Below are 22,631 nucleotides of genomic sequence, written 5' to 3' on the forward strand. Positions count from 1 at the left end.
GGCGGGGTGGCGTGAATAACGAGGGGACATAGCATGCAGGGGACTTCCGCGTGAAGCCGGGTGCGGACTGGGGAGTCGCGAGCCACCCAGCACACACAGAAGGGGTATGTCAACGATTTCTTTCTTTATTGTGAATTATTATGTCGTAAATCATAAAAATTAACTGCAAAATAAAAGTATATGTGTCATAAGACTCCATTTGTTTTCTGTGTTCTTATTTTTATATTTTAGACTGAGAGAGGATTCTGAACTTACCGAACATAACAAACAGGTTTACTGGTTTCTGAAATCATACAAAGCTCTTCAGCCTCTGTATCTAATTTGCGATTGAAATAGTTATTGAATGGAACTGTAATCAAATATCCATTAAAGGTACAAAGATTCTTACGGGATGCTAGAAAATGCAAGCCAGGGAATCAAGCAGCTGTGTTTTTCTGGTATGGACGCCATTGCTCTTACAAGCGTTGTCTGCTTTTCTATTAAGTGCATGATTCACACACCCCGATGATGTTGGAAAGTGCAGAGAGCTCACAACTGGTGTTTCCATTTCCCCCTTCCGTTGGCTGCGTTCACCTGCTTAGTCCTGTCATTTGCCACCCTGGCATGAAATATCAAATGACAAACATGAACTTGCTCCAGTGTTATCGCTTTCCCCCCCCCCGGGTGCAATTTCTACCCGTGCCTAAAATAACTCGGTCTCCACGAAGCTGCACTGCTGTATCTCGTTTAACACAGCGCTCGTGTTAATGTCAAAATACACGTTAGACACTCTTCTAAATGTTAATAGTGGTTAAACAGATAATTTCCTGGTTCATACCCCACAGTCAAAGCTTCTGAAATAAAAGGTGATCTTATTTCGCAAGTGCCCTAAATGAGTCGGAGTTTTCAAATACATCTTTATTCATTGTAACACATGAATATTATTACAACAGAAAAAAATCAGTTTAAGAGTTTAACAAACAGCAGTTATCAATATTATTATTTCTAGGTGGATTATTTAAACGTCGAGTGAAAATAAGGATGGGCATAGGTATGTCTATTTACAATGCTCACAAACTGGTTGTATCATGCATTTTTCGTGAGTTACTCAGAAAGCCATGTCAACACAAGACCAGCCACCCTGGTTGCTGTGGGTTGAGGATGCCTTCCCTGAACTCGACTCCCGCGCCTACTTCCTGCCTCCTGTCTACCTCAACCTCTTGCAGATGACCAGACAGTTGACTGCTGATGGGGATGTTCTGGTCCTTCAGCCAACATCTGAACCATCTGGTGAGACCAAGAAGCTGGCATTGGCGCCGGGTGCTGTCTCTCAACCGTCCAGTCCTCAGACTAAAGACAGTGATATTAGCTATGGAGAAGCCATGCATCCGAGTTCTACTCTGCCTACAGAAAATGTCTGAAGAAAACAAAGAAGTTTTGGTTGGAATGAGTCAGGTTCGATTTGGACTGTACCTGGATGAAGCTTGCCTACCCGCCAGTCTTCCTCCTGTTGAGAAGCGAAACTGGAAAGAGGGGGACATTGATGTCCTTCTTATTCTCCGACATTACGGTTTAGTACTATTTGAGGTGAAGTCGTTTGCCAACAACTTAACAGAAGGGAAGATATCACAACAGGAAATGGATGACAACACAAGAAAACAACTAAGAGATGCTGTCTCACAGCTGGACAAGGCGGAGGCCATGTTGTCTCACCTGGTGTCCAGTATCTCTCCTGGTTTGCGCATCACAAGAACAATCGCGGTGACTAACCTCACGGTTCATCAGGTACAACAGGCCATCTCAGGTGACCCACTACTGGTTCAGGTAACAAACATTTTCTCTCTTGTGTCAAGCTGGCATTTAAAAAAAAATGATTGCTTCAAAGTGTAAAGGAACAAATCACTTTTAAAATACTTATAAAATCCCGTTTTAAGGAACAAATACTTGGTACGTTAGTGCAGAAAATGTTAAATGCTTATTTTATTTCCTTCTTTTCAAAATTAAAAGGTGAAGTATTTTGAGCTCCCTTTACGACAGAACCTTTAGGAGTTGTCCTCGACTAGTGAGCTGCATTTTAATTTAGGACACGTGATTTTTTGACAGGACCTGTGCCGGTGTCTGGGAACAACAGATCCTGCCGACATCACTGGTCTGTGTCTGTGCTCTGATCAGTTGTCTGACCCCAAGACCCCATGTGACGTCAGTAGCGACCTGCTGAGGGAACTTGGCAACTGGTGGCAGCGACGTGTGGCTGGTGCTGGACCTGATAGTCACATGACCCGTGACGTGTACAAGACACTGGTGAGCAGGTAATTGCTTGAAAGAGCTAGCCCACGACTAAACTGCTTTATTTTATTCATTGTGTGATGTAAAAGGTCAAGAAGTCGTTGCTTCGGAAAGTTTTGATTTTTATCTTAAGTGTAAGGCGTATTATTAACTCTACCAAAACTATAAGGTCATTTTAACATTTTTTTTCGAAAACATATGAAAAGCATGTGTGATTGGTTTGAATTACTAGGTTGTGTGGTCCAACGACAACAGTGACTGTACCATGTACATCTCCACCCCGCCTGTGTGTCAAGACTTTACAAAAGGTCGTGCCATGGCCAGCAGGATGCTGCACTGTTCAAATAACACTTTTCCCAGAGCAAGTTGAGCTGCTCAACACGGAGCATCCCAGACTATTTTTGACAGGACCCCCAGGTACAGGTAAAACCGTGGTGCTGCTGCTGATGGGTATGAAGTGGTTGTTGTGTGGTGACGACGTCCACATTGTCAGCGTATGTAGAGAGAGTCGTGCAGCGTGCATCATGTTGTATCACCTGCTGATGCAGACTGTAAACACACAACAAACAGCAGGTCTATCGTGTGGTCAGCCTCACCTGCTGCAGTACGACTTCAACGTCGGTAAAGACGTCAAAATGGCCGTCAACGACCTGTCACAGGCGGCGAGGGGAGAGACGCTGTACATCATCGCTGATGAGATTAGTCCTGAGCTGTGGTGAGTTGTGATAAAGAGTGGATCGAGATTTTGTTTATCTCGCAACTAAAAGTGGTGCTTTTAAGGAGTAGTTGTTATACGGAGTAAGTTAAAAAAAATTGAAATAATAAATATATTCACTCACGTCAGTAAAATAGTATACACCTATCCCTAACCCGAACACACACTCTCTTCGTGATGAAAGTAACGAAAAGAAGTAGATAACGGAAAGAATCATGGAATTAGTATTAATATACTTTGTACCACTCCCCTGTGTCACAGGAGGGACAACTTCCAAACCTTTTCTGAGAAGCTTCAGGCACAAGTTTCTCGCCTCCATCTTTGGGCGGCAAGTTTTTTTCACGGACAAGTACCCGCCGGATGGCAAGTAGAAAATTTAACCAGACCTCTCCGATTCTATCCGTCGATCTTCATGGAAATCGAGCAGGACAGGTACATCACTGACCATCGTGTACAGGCGTACAAAGAGAATTGTTGTGAGCAGACAGACGACCTGCCAGTCATACGACTGTATCACCAAGGACATGGTCACTCAGGTGACAAGCCAGTTGACTGTATCATGTGTGGTCGTCAGGTGGCTGGCATCCTACACAATCTCCGTGTTGGTATTCCGGGTAGGTGTGAGTACCAGTGATATTACGATAAAAACACTTTATTGATGTGTCTATAAATTTACATTGTAGCGGAATAACATCATTTTATATCAGACTGTATTTCTAGTGAAAAATAAACACACTCTGAATGTTTACAGTCAATGCCACGCCAACATCTACCACCATCACCCCCACCAGCGGCAGTACAACACCATCCGGCTTGCAGTGGAGAGATGTGCTAGTGTTGTACGGGTATAATGTTGCTGACAACACGGGTATATTGACGGCGCTGAGAGAAGAGGGTATTCCAGTAAGGGTGATGACGGATGATGACATCGAGGACGTGGCCACGGCCCGCAGCGACGTGGTGTGGGTGCGCATGGACGTCGTGTTCGTGGTCTGGAGAGAAAAGTCGTGGTCTATGTTGAGACTGGTTTTGATGTCTTGTTCCGACTACACTTCATCTCTCGCTGTACTTCACAACTTGTGATTGTCTGCCTCGGCCAGTAGTCGCTGGGTTACTACTAATCACAAAACACCACCATAAACTGTTTAGCTGTAAATTAGTAGAAATGCTTGTAGCAAAGCTCAACAATGTCTTTCATCGAACGAAATGGACGAAAAGTAATAAAGCAACTCTGTGGTTGATACTATCTACAATCGGCATTGGTGATGGTGTTGAAGAGACCGATAAAATCGTGCACTTCTCTGTTGATGAACCAAGCAGTGCTCATTTCTTGACGCCTCCTAACATAAATCCTGACTACTTATTCTTGAGATCATATTTAACAGTAAGTCATAGAAAATTTTGGTTCAAAATAAAAAATGTCATTAGTGCTACTGATTTCAAATATTTTTAGAAAATGTGGAAATTATTATTTTTAATTTTGGTGAACGAGATTTTTTTGAGTAAATTTTTTGATGGTTAAATTAAGAGCAATATCTCTTAACAAAATGCTACAAAATAATTTACAGAAAAAAGAAAAGAAAGCTCCTTTTCTTCGATCACACACACATATATACCGTACAGGGAGGAAGGAGGATTTATGAAAGCGGCATTCCCGATACGCAAAGAAAAAACATTTCTAGCATCCAGTCTGTACTGCATCATCCAACTATTGACCATCTATCCTCTCTCCACTTTGATAAGAGGCGTGGTGCAATATTGACTCATACAAACTCGTAAATAAATAGTTTTTTCCCATGACATAACTTATAGCGATAATTAGCCATCAAAATTCTTTGTCTGTTACAGTGGTGTAGTATATGATCTTCAACGAAAATAAAAATATATAAAGTTAAAACTCAGTTTCTGGGGTTTTTATTCTGATGATTGATATCTTTGCCTGACAGCTCTGAAACACAGAAGAAGCAAACGAGCTCAGAATTTTTCAGCATGCTTTATTAAACAAACAAATAAACAAACAAGTGTAATATTTATCGTCAAAGCAGAGAAAATAATATTTAAATATTCTCGATAATTTTTTTTTCTGCCAACCTCCATCACACGACCGCAGGTAAGTTCCACTCAAAAGTCAGGTGAAAACCAGAGAAGGTCATCGTCGTTCTCGAGGGAAGAACCGTCAAACGTTTGTAACAGGTAGAGACGGGTCGTTGTCGAAACCGACGGTGTACTCTACAAACTTTTCTACCACGTGGAGACAAATGCGGGGTCGTAGCAACAAACAGCAAAACTGTAAATCTCTTGGTGTATCACATGGGAGGTATTTGCTAGTAACGATGGTTTCAAGTTAATGAGTGCTATTTGCTGATATTGTTATTACTGCTATACTTCACAGGCGTAAATATGTCATATGCTCTTATGTTGTTTCGTATAAACCTTGATGAGAATGAATGAGTGTTGCGCAGCGAACTACGATGCTAGAGGCCTTCTCGTATCACGGGACCACCCTTGTGGGGTCAGGAGATGGACCCCCAGTCACTCTGCCCTCTAGCGGAGGATCTCTGTCTTACGTCCCAGAAGGTTGCATCGTGGTCCGGTCAGATAGCTACAAACCTTGGGAAAACCCATACGACCTCGTCAACCGTAAGGTAGGCAGACAGGATTATAGGGAGGGGAGGATGTGAGGCAATCAAAAGCTTTGACTTTATCTGATAACAGAGAAAAGGAATTTCTTTGCCCGTGCAATTGTAGATGACTAACTTTGTTTACCCTGAAGAATGATGAAAGACAAAGGGATCATCTTTATCTAGATGATACTTGATGACACGGAAAAAAGGATTTTCCTAACCAACGAGACAGGGGATAATTCAGAAGGCAGTATTTCGTTCAGGCTACATGATTATAAAAACAAAATATGTCATCTACCCGCGTAGCAGAAGTTTTTCAATCCGATTCTTAAGAGGCTTGGTCTCTACAGAATTGTGCCTATTCAGGGAGTTAAGAACGGTGAGCGAAATATAGTAAAGTCGTGTCTTTCACCATGTCTTAAGTTACAGGCTGGCTTAGAGTCCTGATGAAATTGGTACTAGAAATTAATAAAATGGACGGACTGGCTTAACAAATTCCTCTCTTGATTTTATCTGGAGCAGGCTGAAGTCTGGGTCCGAATCATCCTCAAAGCCACGGCCACGCCCCTTCTGTTCCTCTTCGGATTCCCAGCCAACATCCTCAACGCCGCTGTCTTCTACAGGCAGGGAATAGGGGAGAGGATCAACATGTGTTTGTTTGTGTTGTCTTTGACAGACCTCGTGGGTCTCACAGCTCAGTTCTTTATAAATATCGAGCAGATGTACAGGGCGTTAATTAAGGTTCCAGGCTTCTTCCAGGAAAACATTGTAGGTCAGTACTGAACTTATTTCCCTTCCTGTGGTCAAATTTTTACACTGTATATTAAATATTCAATAACAACAAATAAGTTCACAATTCTACTGATGTTTCTCGCTTATTGTTAAACGTTAGAATATCTGTTGTGGTCTACACAGGTTCTGAGTAGAAGATAAATATCGTCCACCGTTTGTAACAAAGTTGTTGCTGACAAGCCGAACAGCAGCAAGGTCATTAGTAAAAAAAAAAAAATGTTGTTGAAATAAAATTTAAAAAACCGGACAACATAATGATCAATATCGCTCTTTCATTTTTTTCGCAATTTGAACACAGGCTTCACCGGGCTTCAGCAAAACTTCTCAGTTTATCACGTGTGTCATCGCGTGCGAGCGGTGCTTGTGTGTGTTCCTCCCTTTCAAGGCTCAGAAATACCTCAAGACTTCCAGCATGGCGGCCGTTATCGGGGTGGTGGGCGTGTTTCTTGTAGGTGGCATGGCCCTCATCGCCGGTCACAAGCACACCTTTACCTGTGTCTTTGATCCTCTCACTAACGAGACGGACTTGGCCAACAGCTACACCAGGTGAGGGATCAAACTCTGGACACTACTTATAGTCTTTTAACTGTTATCTCATTGTTTTCTGTCAGTTCTGTTCGTTTTTTTTTCTGATGATGATGATGCTGTAGAAAGTTCATATAATCCACGTTTGATAATTCTGTATTTATTTTTCAGCTTTTACCTGGATAACAAATATGTATTCGATATTATCGACGTATTCGTCTACGCTGTCGTCTTCACAATCGTCCTTCTCTTTATTATCATCATCACCTCCATCCTCACAGTCATCAAGCTGTACCAAGCCTCTACGTGGCGCCACCTACATGGAACACTGGGACGTTCCGACAAAGAACAACAGTCACAAGATTTCTCGAGACTTTCGAAGAAAGAAGTGGCGACCACCAAAATGTTGCTAGCGTCGTCTCTCTTGTTCATCGTCTGCTTCTCGCCTGTCGTCATGTTGCAGTTGTCGTTGTACTTGGTGAAGGAGCTGAGCAACTCAGGTCGCTACTACAACCTTCTGTCTGTTCTGTGGAGAATCGTTGCCGTGTTACGGATGGTGACCGCGTCCTTGAACTTTGTCATCTATTACCACATGGGGTCACGGTTTCGTGCTTCAGTAAAGGCCATTCTGTCATGCATAAAGGAGTAAGTGTGCCAAATACGGATTTATATTTAGTTATGAGGAGATAACGACACATGTTAATACTTTTTTTTTTATAAACTTGGAAAAATACATTATTTGCCATATCATCAGAATCTGTCAGTAAGGGTTGTTACTGTTAATGATTTCGTCTATGCCCTTCCGCGCGAAAAACTGTTAACTACAGCATGCAAGGATTTTCTTTGCTTAGAATGTCCAACAACAATTAGTGTTTTCCAAGAAATTAAGTGGTTAGAGTCGGGGAAAGGGACGTAGTAGCAGAATCATGAGAGGATATGTAACTGGTTTGTTATTTGCGATATGAACAATGTGAATGAGGAAAAGCATAGAAGTTTTATTTTAATTGATAGCAGAAAAGTAAATACGTTAACAGTTTGTATCCGTTCTTGATCCGTTCTTACGCGGCGTCGTAAACCGAATTTCGACGTAAGTCGGATCATATGTTTATTCAGTGCTGTATTATAATAACAGTACAGTACTGCAAACACTTAGCCTATCCAAACACCTATCCTAAGACAGTACCCTACATAACTATCAATAAACATAAGTACAGTTAAATATTGTGCCGCACGTGGAATGACGCGCACATACAGTTCGACTTACGACGCTAAACCTCGTAAGTCGGAATGAGCGTCGTATAAAGCATCGTAACCACGAAACGACGTAACTCGAGACCGTCGTAACCCGAGGACTACCTGTATATATATTTTGAAGGGAGTGTCTTCGTTCAATTTGAAACAACGAATGTATATGGTTTCGGAAAATAGTCAAACTAGAATTTTTGACAATCGCGTCAAACTAGTACAATGGACATCCGTGTGAAACCAGTATATGTCACATTTATATCAAATGGTTTTTACAATCACGTTAGACTAGTACGTTGGTCATTAGTTTCAAACTAGTATATTTTCAATCATGTCAAGATATTGCTTTCAGCAATCACATTTGTCTGGTGCTTTTGAGACTGGAGTTAAACGAGCAAAAACCTGTGATGCTGGCGCTAATCAACCCTGCAACATACTCTAGTGTTGATAGTGAGACTAACAGTTCTGATACCACAATGAGCTGATTAATGCCAGGAAGATGTTTCAAAACACTGCTGGTTAGAGGCAGTGGAATCTTCCAAAATGCAACTCACGAACAAATTTGCGATCTGTGAGCGATGTGAGCTGTGAAACCATTGCCTGAAGTTTGACAAAGACTTTCACTAATAACATTTCGTGGCAGTGGCTTCAGTAGGTATGAGGTATTGTTTTCTAGAACAAAATAAATCTCCCAAAATTGCATCTTCAGTGAATATTTACTTTGGCAGCATAGTTTTGACTGAGACTCTAAGGGAGACCTGGGCAAAGGCCGGCCCGCCTCCTGTCTCTGACAGGCCCGCCCGCCAGTATATATACTATATATACAGTGTTGGGTAAAACTGAGTTAACTATATTAGTCCAGCCCTCTAAAACCATTCCAATTTCTCATGCGGCCCCTTGGGAAATTAATTGCCCACCCCTGCTCTAAGGCAAAGAGAACTCTTCGCTTCCAGAAAAGATGGTCCTGTTTGGCTTTCTGACCATCTGGTTGAGAAACACTGTAGCTGTGACGAAGAGAGAAGGTCCTCTTAACTCTCCGCGTTGTGTGGATGTAAACAATATCTTAACATTATCAATAAAACAAATTAGCTCATAAATTAACGATAAGCTGTAATAGAGTGGAATATAATTTAAAATTTATCAAATTTCTTGTACATTCTCATCTATCAACATGCTGGATTTTTTATTAAGGGCTATGTTATTATACTGATGATAAAATTACGACTTCTATTAAAGACATATCCCACAAAACTACTATCTCCTAGAAGGGCGAAGATTGGATATCTGCTTCGAGTTTCTACTCAGGATGAATAGTAAACTATTACAAAAGAATTATCTGGAGGAAAATGTGATAAAATACATCCTACAATTAATAAGCAAAGCAATTATGGTTATGAGCCATGGACTTGAAATGTCCAAATAACCTGTTTAGTTTTTCCTGTTAAAAGCATACTGTTAAAGTCTCATTATTGATGCATTGGTTCTATTTACTAGCGATAATAATAATAATCATAATAATAATCATAATAATAATCATAATAATAATAATAATAATAATAATAATAATAATAATAATAATAATAATAATAATAATGATGATGATGATGAAAAGGAAGGATGTGAAAAAGGACTAGCATTATGGGAAAGGTTGTTAGGATGACTATGGTGGGTAGGTGGCAGATATGAAAAGGAAGAGAGTTTCATTGTTTATTTTATTCCCATTGTCCGAAGTACAGAACTTCAAACTCTCTTCGAAACATGTTTATCTACATTCAAGGGAAGAAACATCCCGTAGACTCTGCCAAATACACTCCAGTTTTTGGAAACTTTGTTTTAAAGCCGCAGCTCAAATGTACTAGGGTGTACAATTTATCAGTTCACCCATTTTGTAAGTGTAGCCACAGGTTTTGGGCTGAGAGCGAAAGGTTGAGGATGAACCGTTGTCACAAAACCAACCTTTCGTAACGGACACAGAGGTTATTTTTTTCTAGGGGGACCGTACACAGGGCAACACCTCGTGTGTTTTATTAATGAAATAAGTGTTTCTGGACCGTAGAGAGTTAGGAAGCCCTCGTTTGCGTAGCACGAAATTCGGTTTCCACAGGCAATTCACGTATCAGTATATTTTACAATTGAAAACAATTAAAATGTTTACCATTATTACAATGAAAAGGCTTTTGTTAGTACTGTCTATACTGATTAAACCATGTTCTGGATGTTTAGTTGTCTTTTGTGTTTATATAATTTGTGTGTGAGAGACAGAAAGGTGGAGTGGTAGAAGCGAGATAGATAAGCCTGGTACAAATGTATTCTTTGTGTCAAGATTTTCACCTCACAAAGGACAATAGAAAATGAGGATGGAAGGACTCTCTTGCGCCAAACACTTGCGATCAAACACTTGTAATCAGAGATGTAATCCCCACAGAATCTTACTAATCAAATCATTACTAAATCAGTGAGTAAGTCAAGCAATAAGAACCGACGAATCAGCTAATTTACTTTCATATCTATAGTCACCAACCTGACCAAAAAAAAAAAAAAAGAGAGAAAAAAAAAGAGATAAACCACGTGACAAAAGTTAATGGGTTTTTTTTCGTAACCTGGTCGACACAAATATCTTATGATGGGATTTCGGTAGGGGTACTTTATTTACGAAAAAACTTTGTAACTGTGTAACTGTAACAAACAAAACATATCAACCAGACGTGCCACCGTGCCGTCGATGGATATCTCGTTTCACTCTGTTTGTCTACTACATTATTCCTTCATTAAATTGTGGTAAACCAGGGCATGTTAATCGCCATATTACTAATAAGTGGGTTCAATCATGACACACCTAGCTACCAACCACTTACCTTTGACCAACGTCGCACGATTCTTAGATCGTTCTTAGATTAGCCATGCCGTTCATTAATACATTTTAAAATGACTTTGTCTCAACTTAACTTTATCTGAATATCATCTTTTAGCTTCTGTGCATTCCTACCCATGTGTTTCTACTTCTTAATCAAATAGCCGGTAATCTAGCTATTAAATCCTTGGAGTTTATAACATCACACAAGTTTATGGTGTTTAGAGACTGCTGCTGCGAAAGAGTTGACATCCTTTCTCATTCCAAGCTCCTAAAGCTACAGTCGTGTAGCTACGTAGCACTGTGCCATTTAATGAGTGTTTTTGCAGTGAACGAGAGAAAGAGAGAACAGCAGGTGACAGCAGTGATGTACAAAAAGCAGCAACATGATGCAGGGATTTGATTGTTTACGCGCCGTATTCTCTCCCGCCCTTCCCCAACTGTCCTACCCTCCCCATGAGGTCCCTACGTCATCTAACAGCAGGTGTTTTTCTCGAGACAAATTTAAAAACCAACCTTTTACAGGTATGACCCTGTGCACGACCTCGTGATCTTCAAATCATTGATGTTTCAAGAGCTTGAGATTCCAAAGTACTTTGAAATTCCTGGTGTGTGTGTGTGCGTGAGCGCGTATTAATTTGTGTGCATGTGTGTTCAAGAATGCTTGTATGTGTTTGCATAAACGTATGTATGTGTGTGTGTGCGTACGCGCGCGGTGCCTTTGTATATTAAACTGAAGACGCTTTACATTATATATAAATTTTATTAAGTTAAGCTAGTCTCCACGTCTCCGCATTGGCATAATAATAATAATAATAGTTGTTCACTTATACAGAGCCTTATCCCTGAAGGCAGAAGGTGATGTGACGTCAAAATAAGATGACGACAAAATAAGATGACGACAAAATAAGATGACGACAAAATGTCAATGTTCAGAGGAACGTTACCACGCGACAGGGCAGCGTCCACGCACAGCACGGACAACAACCCACAGTCCAAATATCAAAACATAACAAAAGCCGTAATACACTCCATAGCAAATACAACAAATCCAACAGACGGCAAAAGATGGAACGACGAATGAGTGCAGCACGTGCAGTTCACCGATCAACAGAAGGTCAAGACAACATGAAGACCACAACTGTGCCGATCGTCAAGTCCGCACGTCGGACAAGAACCAAAGCCACCGACACAATCACAAGTCCGACACAAGGTAGACAGCAGATAAAACAGAAATACCACAGAGCTCTGTACCCTCCACCCAGTTACACTGCATAAAGTAGAGACTATATAACAAGTGAAAATAAGGAGAAGGAAAAAAAAGAAGAAATTTGTTTTATTTTCTTTTTATCAACAGATTAAACCTTTACTGCTGGAAAATACACGTAATTCCTTGTTCGCTCAAATATCTCAGAAATATGTTTTCTTTCTTGAAACATTCTTAACACACACACACAGAGTAAGAGAAATAAAACAAATAGCAAACACGGAAATAAAAAAAAATTACCGAAAATAAAATGCCATTCAGAATTAAATATTTGTTACGATTAACACACTTGAAAATATTTTTTAACATTGTCCCAAATGTTGAATGGAAGTTAACATATTTTTCTGCTTTACGAAAGAAATACTAAAACTACTTTCCTCTAGCCAGACTTTTGGATCAACAATGTTTCTTAAAAAAAATTGCAGTCATTGTCATCTCGCTGCCTTTAGGGTAAAACATTTCAAAGAAACACGATAAAATTTAGAAGCAAAGCCAAAAATAAAATAAAATAAAACAAAATAAAATAAAACAAAATAAAATAAAATAGAAAACAACCTCGAAGACTCTTTTTCTTGAAGCAAAGGAATGTAGTTCAACTTTGATTGTCACCATCGTGAAATCCTTTGTATCTGCCACCCACTGATTCACGACGGTATTACAGAGCAGACAGAAGACAGCACAAAAAAAAAAAAAAAAAAAAAAAAAAAGAGAGAAGAAAAAATCTAAAGGAAAAAGCTTTATAATCCGGGTATTTGCACAGTACCGAGTCACTGCCTCCCTTCCAGTCTCATTCTGTACAGTAGCTGTGTGTCTAGTCAGATGTGTTCGCACACGTGAGCAACTATTTAGTATTCTGTAGTTCAAAGTGATCTGAAAATTACTATTATTAAGTGGCTTGTAATCCTTTGTAAAATCATTTCATTTGATAAAGTTTGTGGATGAAACACAACTGTGAACAATAGCATTATTACTGTAGGTTATGGTAAACTCAAATAATATCACGACGAGCTGACGAGATGTTGAAGACGACTGCAATGTATCTAGACCTCTCTTAAACTTTATGACTTCATACTCAGCTGTTAACTTGTCTACAAACTACAAGCACACATTCATCCTTGTAACAAAAAGGTTTGTTTAAAGAGGAAGGAAAAATACGGAACTAAAGTCACGTGATGTCGCAGGTTGTTGTGTAAAGCGTCTTACACAAGGCTCGGCAACAGTACTCAGTAAAATCACAAGCAGGTATTTGAAATTAGTCAACATACGACTTCCGTTTTATTATAACAAATTAGCAACAGCCTTCTTTGTTTTTTAATGATTGTGTTGCTGCTGAAAACGATGATGACAATAATGATGACATTTTGATAACTTATTTCTATTTTTGCAGATGAGGCAGCATGACCAAAATAAATTTTAGCGCGAATATTTGTTTGCTAATTTACTTAATTAAAATAAATATCATTGTAAGAACCAGTGATACCAACAAGTCGGAAGAAGACAATATTACCAAGAGTACAGTGCTGCCAGATTATCTCCCCTTTTCACTAGAATCTACCAGTGTGTTTGATTTGAACCACACTGACCGTTACTCGTTACCTTCAGCTCATTCGCACTTAGAGCTTCAAGAATGTGCCAAACACTCGCACATTTACACCGTGAGGGGAAGCGAAGGGAGCATCCTCATTTCTCTGACACAGACCGACAACTCCCATTCATCCTCGGTCGTCTTCTTCTGCACCATCGAGCTGCAAGTTTCCCAAGGAATGGTGGCTCACGTGCGGACGTTCCTAGAATCAATGGCAGCTATAAATAGAGTCATTATAACGGATGAGGACAACGTGGTTATATTTGAAAATTATGTCAACGTCCTCCCCACTGAATTTTTCACTTACTCCAATATTGTGAGGTTTCAGCTGATGGCAAGCACAACGAAATACTCTTTTCGGCTGAACGTAAACTTCACGGCAGTCCCACAAGAAACTCAGCCACAACTCAACACTACATTCCTCTCCCCAACTACAGGTATTTCATCTAAATCAGATGACATCTTTGTATCATGTAGTCTTTCATGACAAAAGATTATAGATATAATCTGTCATATAATGATTAACTTTAGCAATACTTTGCTGGACTACATGTGTCATTAAAAATACCATGGGGTGAATTAAGTAGAGTCAAGAGCAATTTATTCTCAGAACGAGTACTATTATGTTAGCTGGTGTTATGTAGATAATTATTAACATAGAACGGCATTTAATTGAAGATCAGTATCTGAAAATGTCTCCGTTATTAACAGGCTACATCGACACATCACAACCGAGCGAAAAGAAAGAATACTGTCCCTTCATAAACACGTGGACTTACCTGGTGGCACCTGAGGATCACGCTACTGTTATAAACATATATATTTATGATAAAAGGCAAGACTGCTTAATTAATGGCATAAATTTTGTTATCATCTTCGAAACGGATTCGAATTCCACACAATATAGTGTATGTGCTCTATACAAAAATTCATACACTGAGCCAGTTATTTACCACGGAGGTGTACGTGTGCAGTACAAAAGTTTCACCACATATGACCGACCCTTCTTCAGAATACTGTTCTCGTTCCACCACGTGTCGGCACTACCTGTTCAGGTGTCTGAAGGCAGGTGGAACTGCTCGGCCGTGCGATGGGAGGACATGCAGCATCACTTCCCGTGTAACTTTGTGTCCAACTGTGTGGGCGGCGAAGATGAAGCTGGATGCTGGTCAGGTGACGGCACGTGCAGCCCGGGGACACTCCAGGCTGGCGGCCGCTGCTTTTCTCTTTCATTTTTTGGTGAGGAAGAAATGTCTTGGATCGATGCAAATGAACATTGTCGGAAGCGAGGAGGACAGTTGCCAAGTCTGAGTACAAAACGGGTGTGGGAATCTGTGACAGACCTTTTCACGAGAATTGGCAAATGCTCTCATTTCTTCATCGGCGCGAGGACAGCTCCTCCGACAATATCCGTTATGTAAGAACATAATCCTGTTTTTTTTTATTTCTCGTTGTTTATGTTTTAAAACACAAATAATTAGTAGTTTAATAGTTCTCGTATTTCTTATTTGGATATTATCTTTCGCAGGTATAGAAACAGCTGGATGTGGTCAGATAATACGATCGCCTATTTCATCCACCTGTATTCACTGGCGCTCACTCCTCCCAATACCGATCTTTGCACCTCTTTGGGGATTATTCTAAAAAACTATGGAAAAATTCCACTTTTGATGAGCAAGTGTCAAGACACCGATGTTGTATCTTGTCTTTTATGTGAGATTCCGGGAACTTCAAGTCCGTATGAAAACAATGAACTGCCAGAGATCAGAACAACATCCACTTCAAATTTCATCCAGGTCACGTTATGTATATACTTTTGTGAGAGTCTCGTTAGTCTTTTGTTAAATGCACATACAATCTATGGAAAAAGAACTATTTACAATATAAATATATATTTATGAAGCAAATAAAACTTCTAAATACCTTCATCTTTACCAACAGCTGAATACATGGTACTAAATAATTAAACTTGCTACGACAATGTGATTACCACTGCTTTTGAACTTTATTAGTATTAATATAATTATAATCTACATTTTTTCAGTATTAAGCTTAAAGCATTATATTAAGGAGTTCCAGTTCTTTTGACTGTTAGGTTTAATGAGATTTCTACTGTCTCAACATAATGTCGATATGTTTAACAGTTAGCGTACGTGCGATGTCCTGATGATCACTTCACACACGTGTTTCTGGCGTGTGACGAGGGCTTTAGATGCTGGGGTGGTACAGATGGCGCTACAGACTCCTGTCCATCATCTCTGACACCATTGCCTCCATTTCAATGTGACAACGTGCATCAGAGTGTCCCGTACACGCTAGTCTGTGATCATCGTGCTGACTGCAAAGACGGGAGCGACGAAGACTTCTGCTACTTTCCACCCTGCGACCCTTTGTCTCCTTTTCGATGTGCAGGCGGGAGGGTTTGTTGCTTCTCTCTTGACTTCTCTAACGTATATTGTTATGATGACTTTACACAAGGGAGACAACTTCTAGCTCGATTGTAGATAAAGTTAAGTGAATATTCAAACGAGTTAATTCTTGAACTTTTGTTTTTCTTAGTTTGTCCGATTGCTACAAAGATAAAAATACTATTGTGTGTGCAGTGTGTCCAACAGTGGGAGCGCTGTAACGGACAAGTAGACTGCAATGATCGTGCCGATGAAGATCGATGTCAAAAAGAAATCATGCATAAATACAACACCCTGGATCTCGAGCTCCCCCTAAAAATTGATTTGAACTCAAAGGGAATTTTTTCGGTTTTACCATACATATATAACTCATCAGAGATGTTTTTCTGTCCGGAGTCACACTTCACGTGTGTCAGCCTCCAGCAGGTGTGTCTACCTGTCTACCTCCGATGTAACGGTGTTAACGACTGTCCTGGTCACGAAGACGAGGCGGCATGTGACAGGTACACCTGTCCAGGCTTCTACCGCTGCCGCGCCTCTCAGGTGTGTGTTCACGAGAGTCACGTGTGTGACGGGATCTACCATTGCCCACTACATGATGATGAAATATTGTGCAATGAAACATGTCCAGACAACTGTGTCTGTCGCGGCTGGGCTTTTGGTTGCTCGGGTATCTTCCATGCTGCTAGCTACCCTAACCTTCGATACGTTAATGCCAGTGGGACCTCAATGAACCTGATTGACTTTGTAAGTAATATCTACCTGGTTCAACTTAATCTCATTCGGTGTAATATAACCAGGTTGCATGAGGTGACATTGCCTAATCTCCGAATTTTGGACCTCAGCAGCAACAAATTAACTCACATTAGCAGCTATTTGTTTACTGGTCTAACAAGACTCCAGTCTCTAAAATTAAGTTTCAATCCATTAAATAAATTTTCTTTTATGGACGTCAGACAAACATCGTTTTTAAAATTTCTCGACCTTTCTGACGTCCTACTTCCTGTAATAGACTTTAGAAACATTTTCTTTCCACACTAACAACACTAAATCTCTCAGGTAGTGGCTTAGATCACGTGACAGGACAGGGCTTTGAGGCAGCAAGAAGTTTAAGTTTTTTGGATCTGAGACGTTGTCCTTTGACTATTTTTCCACGAGAAATATTTTACAATTTCACTAAGTTGCGTGAACTTTTTGCGGACAACTATAAGTTTTGTTGCCCGGCCATCCTGCCCCCTGGTTTCAACGTGCTCAACTGTCACGCTCCTTCCGATGAAGTGTCTTCTTGTGACGATCTGCTGCGATCCGGTGTCTACCGAGCAGGAGTCGCCATCTTTGCCACACTGGCGTTACTGGGAAACCTCAGCTCGTTGGTTTACCGTTTGATGTTCCACAAAACGTCAGGTAACGTCGGGTATGACGTCTTCGTCACCAATCTATGTGTGGCGGACTTTCTGATGGGTTTGTACCTTTCAATCATCGGTATCGCCGACTTCCGGTACAGAGAATCATATGTGTGGGAGGATGTCAGGTGGAGAAACAGTAATTTGTGCAAACTGGCAGGTTTTACGTCTTTACTGTCATGTGAAGTTTCCGTTTTCATCATCTTTCTCATTACAGTTGACCGCTTCCTTGTTCTTCGTTTTCCTTTCAGCCAGGTGCACTTTGGCAAACGTTCAGCGCAGTGCGCATGCGCAGTATCGTGGCTTACAGGTGTGGCTTTGACGGCTGTGCCTTTACTGCCGATGACGTCACACTGGGAGTTTTACAGCCAGACAAGCATCTGTATTCCGCTTCCTACCTCCAGGGTACAATTTTCAGGTCGCGCATACGCGTTTGGAGTTATTATTATTTTAAATTTTATTTTTTTGTTTTGATTCTTCTTGGACAAGCTTCAATTTACTGGGCTGTTCACACCAATTCTATGTCTGCAGAAAATTCATCGAATTCAAGAAAGAGGTTATTATTGCCAGACGTTTAATCACAGTAGTGATGTCCGACTTCTTGTGCTGGTTTCCTGTCGGTTTAACTGGAATCCTTGCGTCCAGCGGCATCCCTATATCCGGAGAGGTCAATGTGGGGATCGCCATTTTTGTTCTTCCGATTAACGCTGCGGTCAACCCATTCCTGTACACCATCAACATCTACCTGGAACGCAGACACAAAAGAAGGGAGGAAGAAAGACGGAAGCGTATCGTTGACCAACTAAAGTTTGCTAATGGATTCGCTGGTAATACAAAGGCTACGTTAAATACTAATGACACTATCGAACTTTTTAAAACGTTTCTTTCGATAAAAACATTTTCTCATAAAGAGCTGCAGAAAATCTTGCAGGACACTTGTTAAAGGAAAACTAAATAATACGTTACGGCAGTGATGCCCAACCTTTTTCGGCCTGCGGGCCATTTCCATTTCGGACAGCCGTGTCGCGGGCCACTTCACCGTAAAAATACAAAAAAGAAAAAACATAGAACAGATACCATTTTTTATTAGAAACAAGTTGTACTTACCATTAATTATGTAGTAATTAGTGGGATATTTGAAGTTGTTTTCCCGAAACCAACTTCTGAATGTCCGGCCTCATCGTAGAGACACCAAGTCGGAGCACTGAATCGAAATGTTCGTCCATCGAAAAAAAGATTAGGAAACGCCCCTACGTAGGGATAAATACTTCTTCTTCCCTTTTTTTTTTTCGTTTTTTTTCGTTTATTATTATTATTATTATTACTAACATGCCGATTTCCTGCACTGTGGGCAGAAGTTTCGCGGGCCGGATGGCACCGCGTCGCGGGGCGGATATGGCCCGCGGGCCGTAGGTTGGGCATCCCTGCGTTACGGCATTCGAGATGAACAGCGAGAACTCCTATTAACAACAATTGATCACGTGCTCACGCACACACCCTTATGATACCTCATTAATATTAATAGTAATAATAAGAGCATTTATTATAGGCTCTGCAAAGTTAAAGGCCTTATGCGCCTCACAAAAGATAATAGCAGTAACGACATTGAATAAGAGGACTATGGTATGACATGTGAAATGAAAGTTATAACGGATGTTACGGGCGGATATGTCTTTCTACTGAGTTTAGTTTGATATGCTTCAATGTTTGTGTCAGATACTTGGGTTACAACAGTACAATATTCGTTTTCATTTAATCAATGCATTACAGAAAGAAGAATAATGTTTCTATAATTAATATGCTTTTAAGCCGTCCTACCCATGAAAAAAATGTATTTACCAAACATTATATTTCACAGCTTTCATAGGATAAGGTCTCTCTCTGCACAATGCCATCATCCCAGACTTTGTTTCGTTGGAGAGTATAAAAAAAAACTAAATTTAAATTGAACTGTTGCTACTGACCTAAAGTCAGTGACGGGTGAAAGCCGCGGTCTACCTCTGTCATATTGTTTTCTAGATAAGAGCTTTCTCATTTCACTGAATTAAGGTCATTTTTCCAGGACAAAATTAGCTCGGTTGTGAAAATTAAATTTTTCTTTACAAACTGTAAAGCAGCAGGTATTAAATAGTATTGTCGGCATTGTAACATGAAAGATTCTGAGTTAAAGATTGGATATTCAAGACATGTAGTCACAAGCATAGTCGCTTATCTCGCACAAAGTTTAAACAACGATAAGGTCAACGTCCGGGTCAAATACCTCATGGTGATGTGACAAAATCAGTTTTAGTTTACATGAGCATCAAATTACACCCACGTCGATCATGCACATCATGAAACCCTCGTTTAAAAAATTACCCTCGCATTCTCGACAAAACTATAAAAATATTTGAAAAAGTAAAGATTAGAAATGAGAAATTCGAGTTTATAAGAATCACGATGTATTCCCTCCATAAAATCAGAAAAATTCCTGTGTTGGGATCTCAGGCCGACAGCGACCACTTCTGGGCAACAAAGAACAGGTCTAAACTGATTTATTTTGGTCATGTGACCGAATGACGCACTTTGTCTGAGACCACCAGAGGTCAATCTCAGTGTGGATTTAAAAATGTTAGATGATTTAAAACAAAGTTGTGGGTATATACGTACGCTCAAGAATACATTGGAGACAGTTACAGCAGGTTTGGTATGATATGTAATGAGTTGGGACAGAGTGATTGCTGCTAGTCGACTTGTGTCAGGTCAGTGACCTGAAGAGTGCAGTGAGTTGTGACGCATCTAGTATTGCGTCCTGTACCAATGATGTCATGTCTGCGTCATTTGTTCCACGTCACTTGAAGCAGAAAAAGACGTCATATATAAAAATGGAGTCTTTGTCTGAGGCCAAGTGAGTGGTGAAGAACAACGGTCTTCGTCCGCCATCTTCTTTATACATCTCTTTGACATTTCTCTCAACTTACGTCGTGCGTATGCAAAGTAAGTGTGCGTTCGTCTTATTACAAAGACGTTGACCCCGTTGACCCTATCAAAGAGCAGGAAGATAAAGGAGTTGTCTGCCTTGAAGATTACATTCGGCGTGGATGCCGGAACAATACTGACGCCATGGCTACAACCCTAGTTCCGTATTCCGTGACCTGAGGTCAAACGTATGAGGGACAGTTTTAAATGTCAATGAAAGGCTTCTGCCAGCACTGTCTACACTGATTAAACTCGTTCCTGATGTTCAGTTGTCTTTTGTGTTCATATAATTTATGTGTTCACGCACGCGCGTATGTGTGTGAGAAAGGCAGAGAAAGACAAAGAGAGAGTGGCAGAAGAGAGAAAGATAAGCCCAGTACAATTTGTACTTTGTGTCACTAAGTATTCGTGGTTTTGTATTGGGATCACGATGTGGGGATGACTTAGTGGATCTTGTTGGTATTTAAGTGACGCATATTATCTCGAGGCATTTTGCATATTTCCTGGTAAATAAATACAGACAATACACATGAAAATGTTAAAACAACCTGCCCTTGATACGATTTCTACGTGATAGACCTTGTAATAAGTCTTGACAAAATTTCAACAAAATTCTCGTAAGTTCTTAGTTTTAGTCATTTATCTTTGTAGGTGTGGATGCATTAAACTTTAGTGAATAAATACACTCACGTGTTGTTTGATGTCATTGCTTTTTCGAGAATATATGAAATGCAGGCGTGATGGATTTCAACAAACCAGATTCCATGGTGCAGCGCCAACAGTTGCTGTACTGTGCACATCACATCACATCCTTCCTCTATCAGACTGTCATTGAATGCCGAGATGTTCAAATAATATTTTTTCTTAGTAAGATTACCTGCTCAATATAGTCACAAGGACTGATAACAGTTTTTTTTCTAAAAATTATTTAGCAGTTAATCACGAATTATGCTTGTAGCAAATCTCATTACTATCTCCCTTTCAACCAAATATATAATATAATAATGATTCCATTCATCTGCAGTGGACACTGGTGATGGAGATGATAAAAGCATTGAAAAATTCAGATGTGTCTATATTGGTGAACTTGTCAGTGCTCATTTCTAGACGTGCACAAATATAAACCCGGACCATTGCTTCTTGGGATAAAAATAAAAGCTAACATCAAAGAGAAAATATTGTTTTTAAATAATAAATGCCATCGGTCCTATTAGATGCAGGTATTTCTAGAAATTATTTATCTTCGTAATTTTACAATCAAGTAAATGTTTCTTCGGTAAATTACAAGACATATCTCTGAGTAACAGCGATTAAAGAGAATAATCACTCACAATTTATGTGACTCAAAGTTAAACATGCTTCAAACTAATTTACTGCTAACAGAAACAAAAACTGAACAATAGAAATGTCTTGGAAAAACTATTTTGTTGAGAAATCATAGAATTATCCAATTTTTACAACCGAAAACCGTTTGATAATTACCTTACTTCGAGATAAGTTGTCCTTAAATGCTTAGAAAATCAAGACGGAGGCCAATTCATTGTACAGAAGAAAATATTTTCTGTTTAAACAGCGGACCTTTCAAACGTTTTTTCTTTATCACGTACGCATGCACGCCCACCTACTCACCACCACGCATGCGCACACACACACACACACAATTTTCACTTCACTATTGACAGTGCGGGGAGAAGAGTTTCTGAAAACAGAAAAAAGAGAATATTCTCAGAATGAAAACATTTTCTAACATCGAATGTGTACTCCAGCATCACACAGTTATCTCCTGTTCACACTCATTATCAGAGGCACGGCACAACATTGATTGACATCAACCTATAAATAGTGATTTTCTTTCAATGAGTTCATCAGTTCAGCTTCAAACATGCGGTCGGCAAGTTGGTTTGGCATAGAGAGATATTAGCTTCAACGAAGGTAAAAGTATTTTAAAGTGAATTTCAATTTCTCTTTGAATTTTTAGTCTGATTGATTGATT

At 40.0% G+C, this 22,631-nt stretch overlaps 2 protein-coding genes and 1 long non-coding RNA gene across 4 annotated transcripts; all 3 read left to right on the forward strand.

Moving 5' to 3' along the window:
• The first annotated feature begins 993 nt into the window (after positions 1 to 993).
• Positions 994 to 4,200, forward strand: LOC112567365. Its single transcript, XM_025244064.1, has 5 exons — positions 994 to 1,803; positions 2,083 to 2,288; positions 2,498 to 2,980; positions 3,242 to 3,594; positions 3,732 to 4,200. Exons 1-5 carry the CDS (start codon positions 1,228 to 1,230, stop codon positions 4,061 to 4,063), a joined length of 1,950 nt encoding a protein of 649 aa, XP_025099849.1. The 5' UTR covers positions 994 to 1,227; the 3' UTR covers positions 4,064 to 4,200.
• Positions 4,201 to 5,753: 1,553 nt separating this feature from the next.
• On the forward strand, positions 5,754 to 7,233 carry LOC112567210. The gene is made up of 3 exons (XR_003099774.1): positions 5,754 to 6,376; positions 6,695 to 6,942; positions 7,093 to 7,233. It is a non-coding gene; the product is annotated as an uncharacterized LOC112567210 (long non-coding RNA).
• A 4,520-nt stretch (positions 7,234 to 11,753) lies between these two features.
• LOC112567209 lies at positions 11,754 to 17,642 on the forward strand. 2 transcript variants are annotated; one of them, XM_025243816.1, is made up of 6 exons: positions 11,754 to 12,230; positions 13,672 to 14,306; positions 14,581 to 15,286; positions 15,398 to 15,665; positions 16,014 to 16,289; positions 16,473 to 17,642. In XM_025243816.1, exons 2-6 carry the CDS (start codon positions 13,682 to 13,684, stop codon positions 17,316 to 17,318), a joined length of 2,721 nt encoding a protein of 906 aa, XP_025099601.1. In that variant the 5' UTR covers positions 11,754 to 12,230; positions 13,672 to 13,681; the 3' UTR covers positions 17,319 to 17,642. The 2 variants fall into 2 exon arrangements, with proteins under 2 accessions (XP_025099601.1, XP_025099599.1); XM_025243814.1 differs by lacking the exon at positions 11,754 to 12,230 and having other exon boundaries at positions 13,588 to 14,306.
• The last annotated feature ends 4,989 nt before the right edge of the window (positions 17,643 to 22,631 follow it).

Source organism: Pomacea canaliculata, linkage group LG6 (assembly GCF_003073045.1).
Source record: "Pomacea canaliculata isolate SZHN2017 linkage group LG6, ASM307304v1, whole genome shotgun sequence".
Classification (NCBI taxonomy): domain Eukaryota; kingdom Metazoa; phylum Mollusca; class Gastropoda; order Architaenioglossa; family Ampullariidae; genus Pomacea; species Pomacea canaliculata.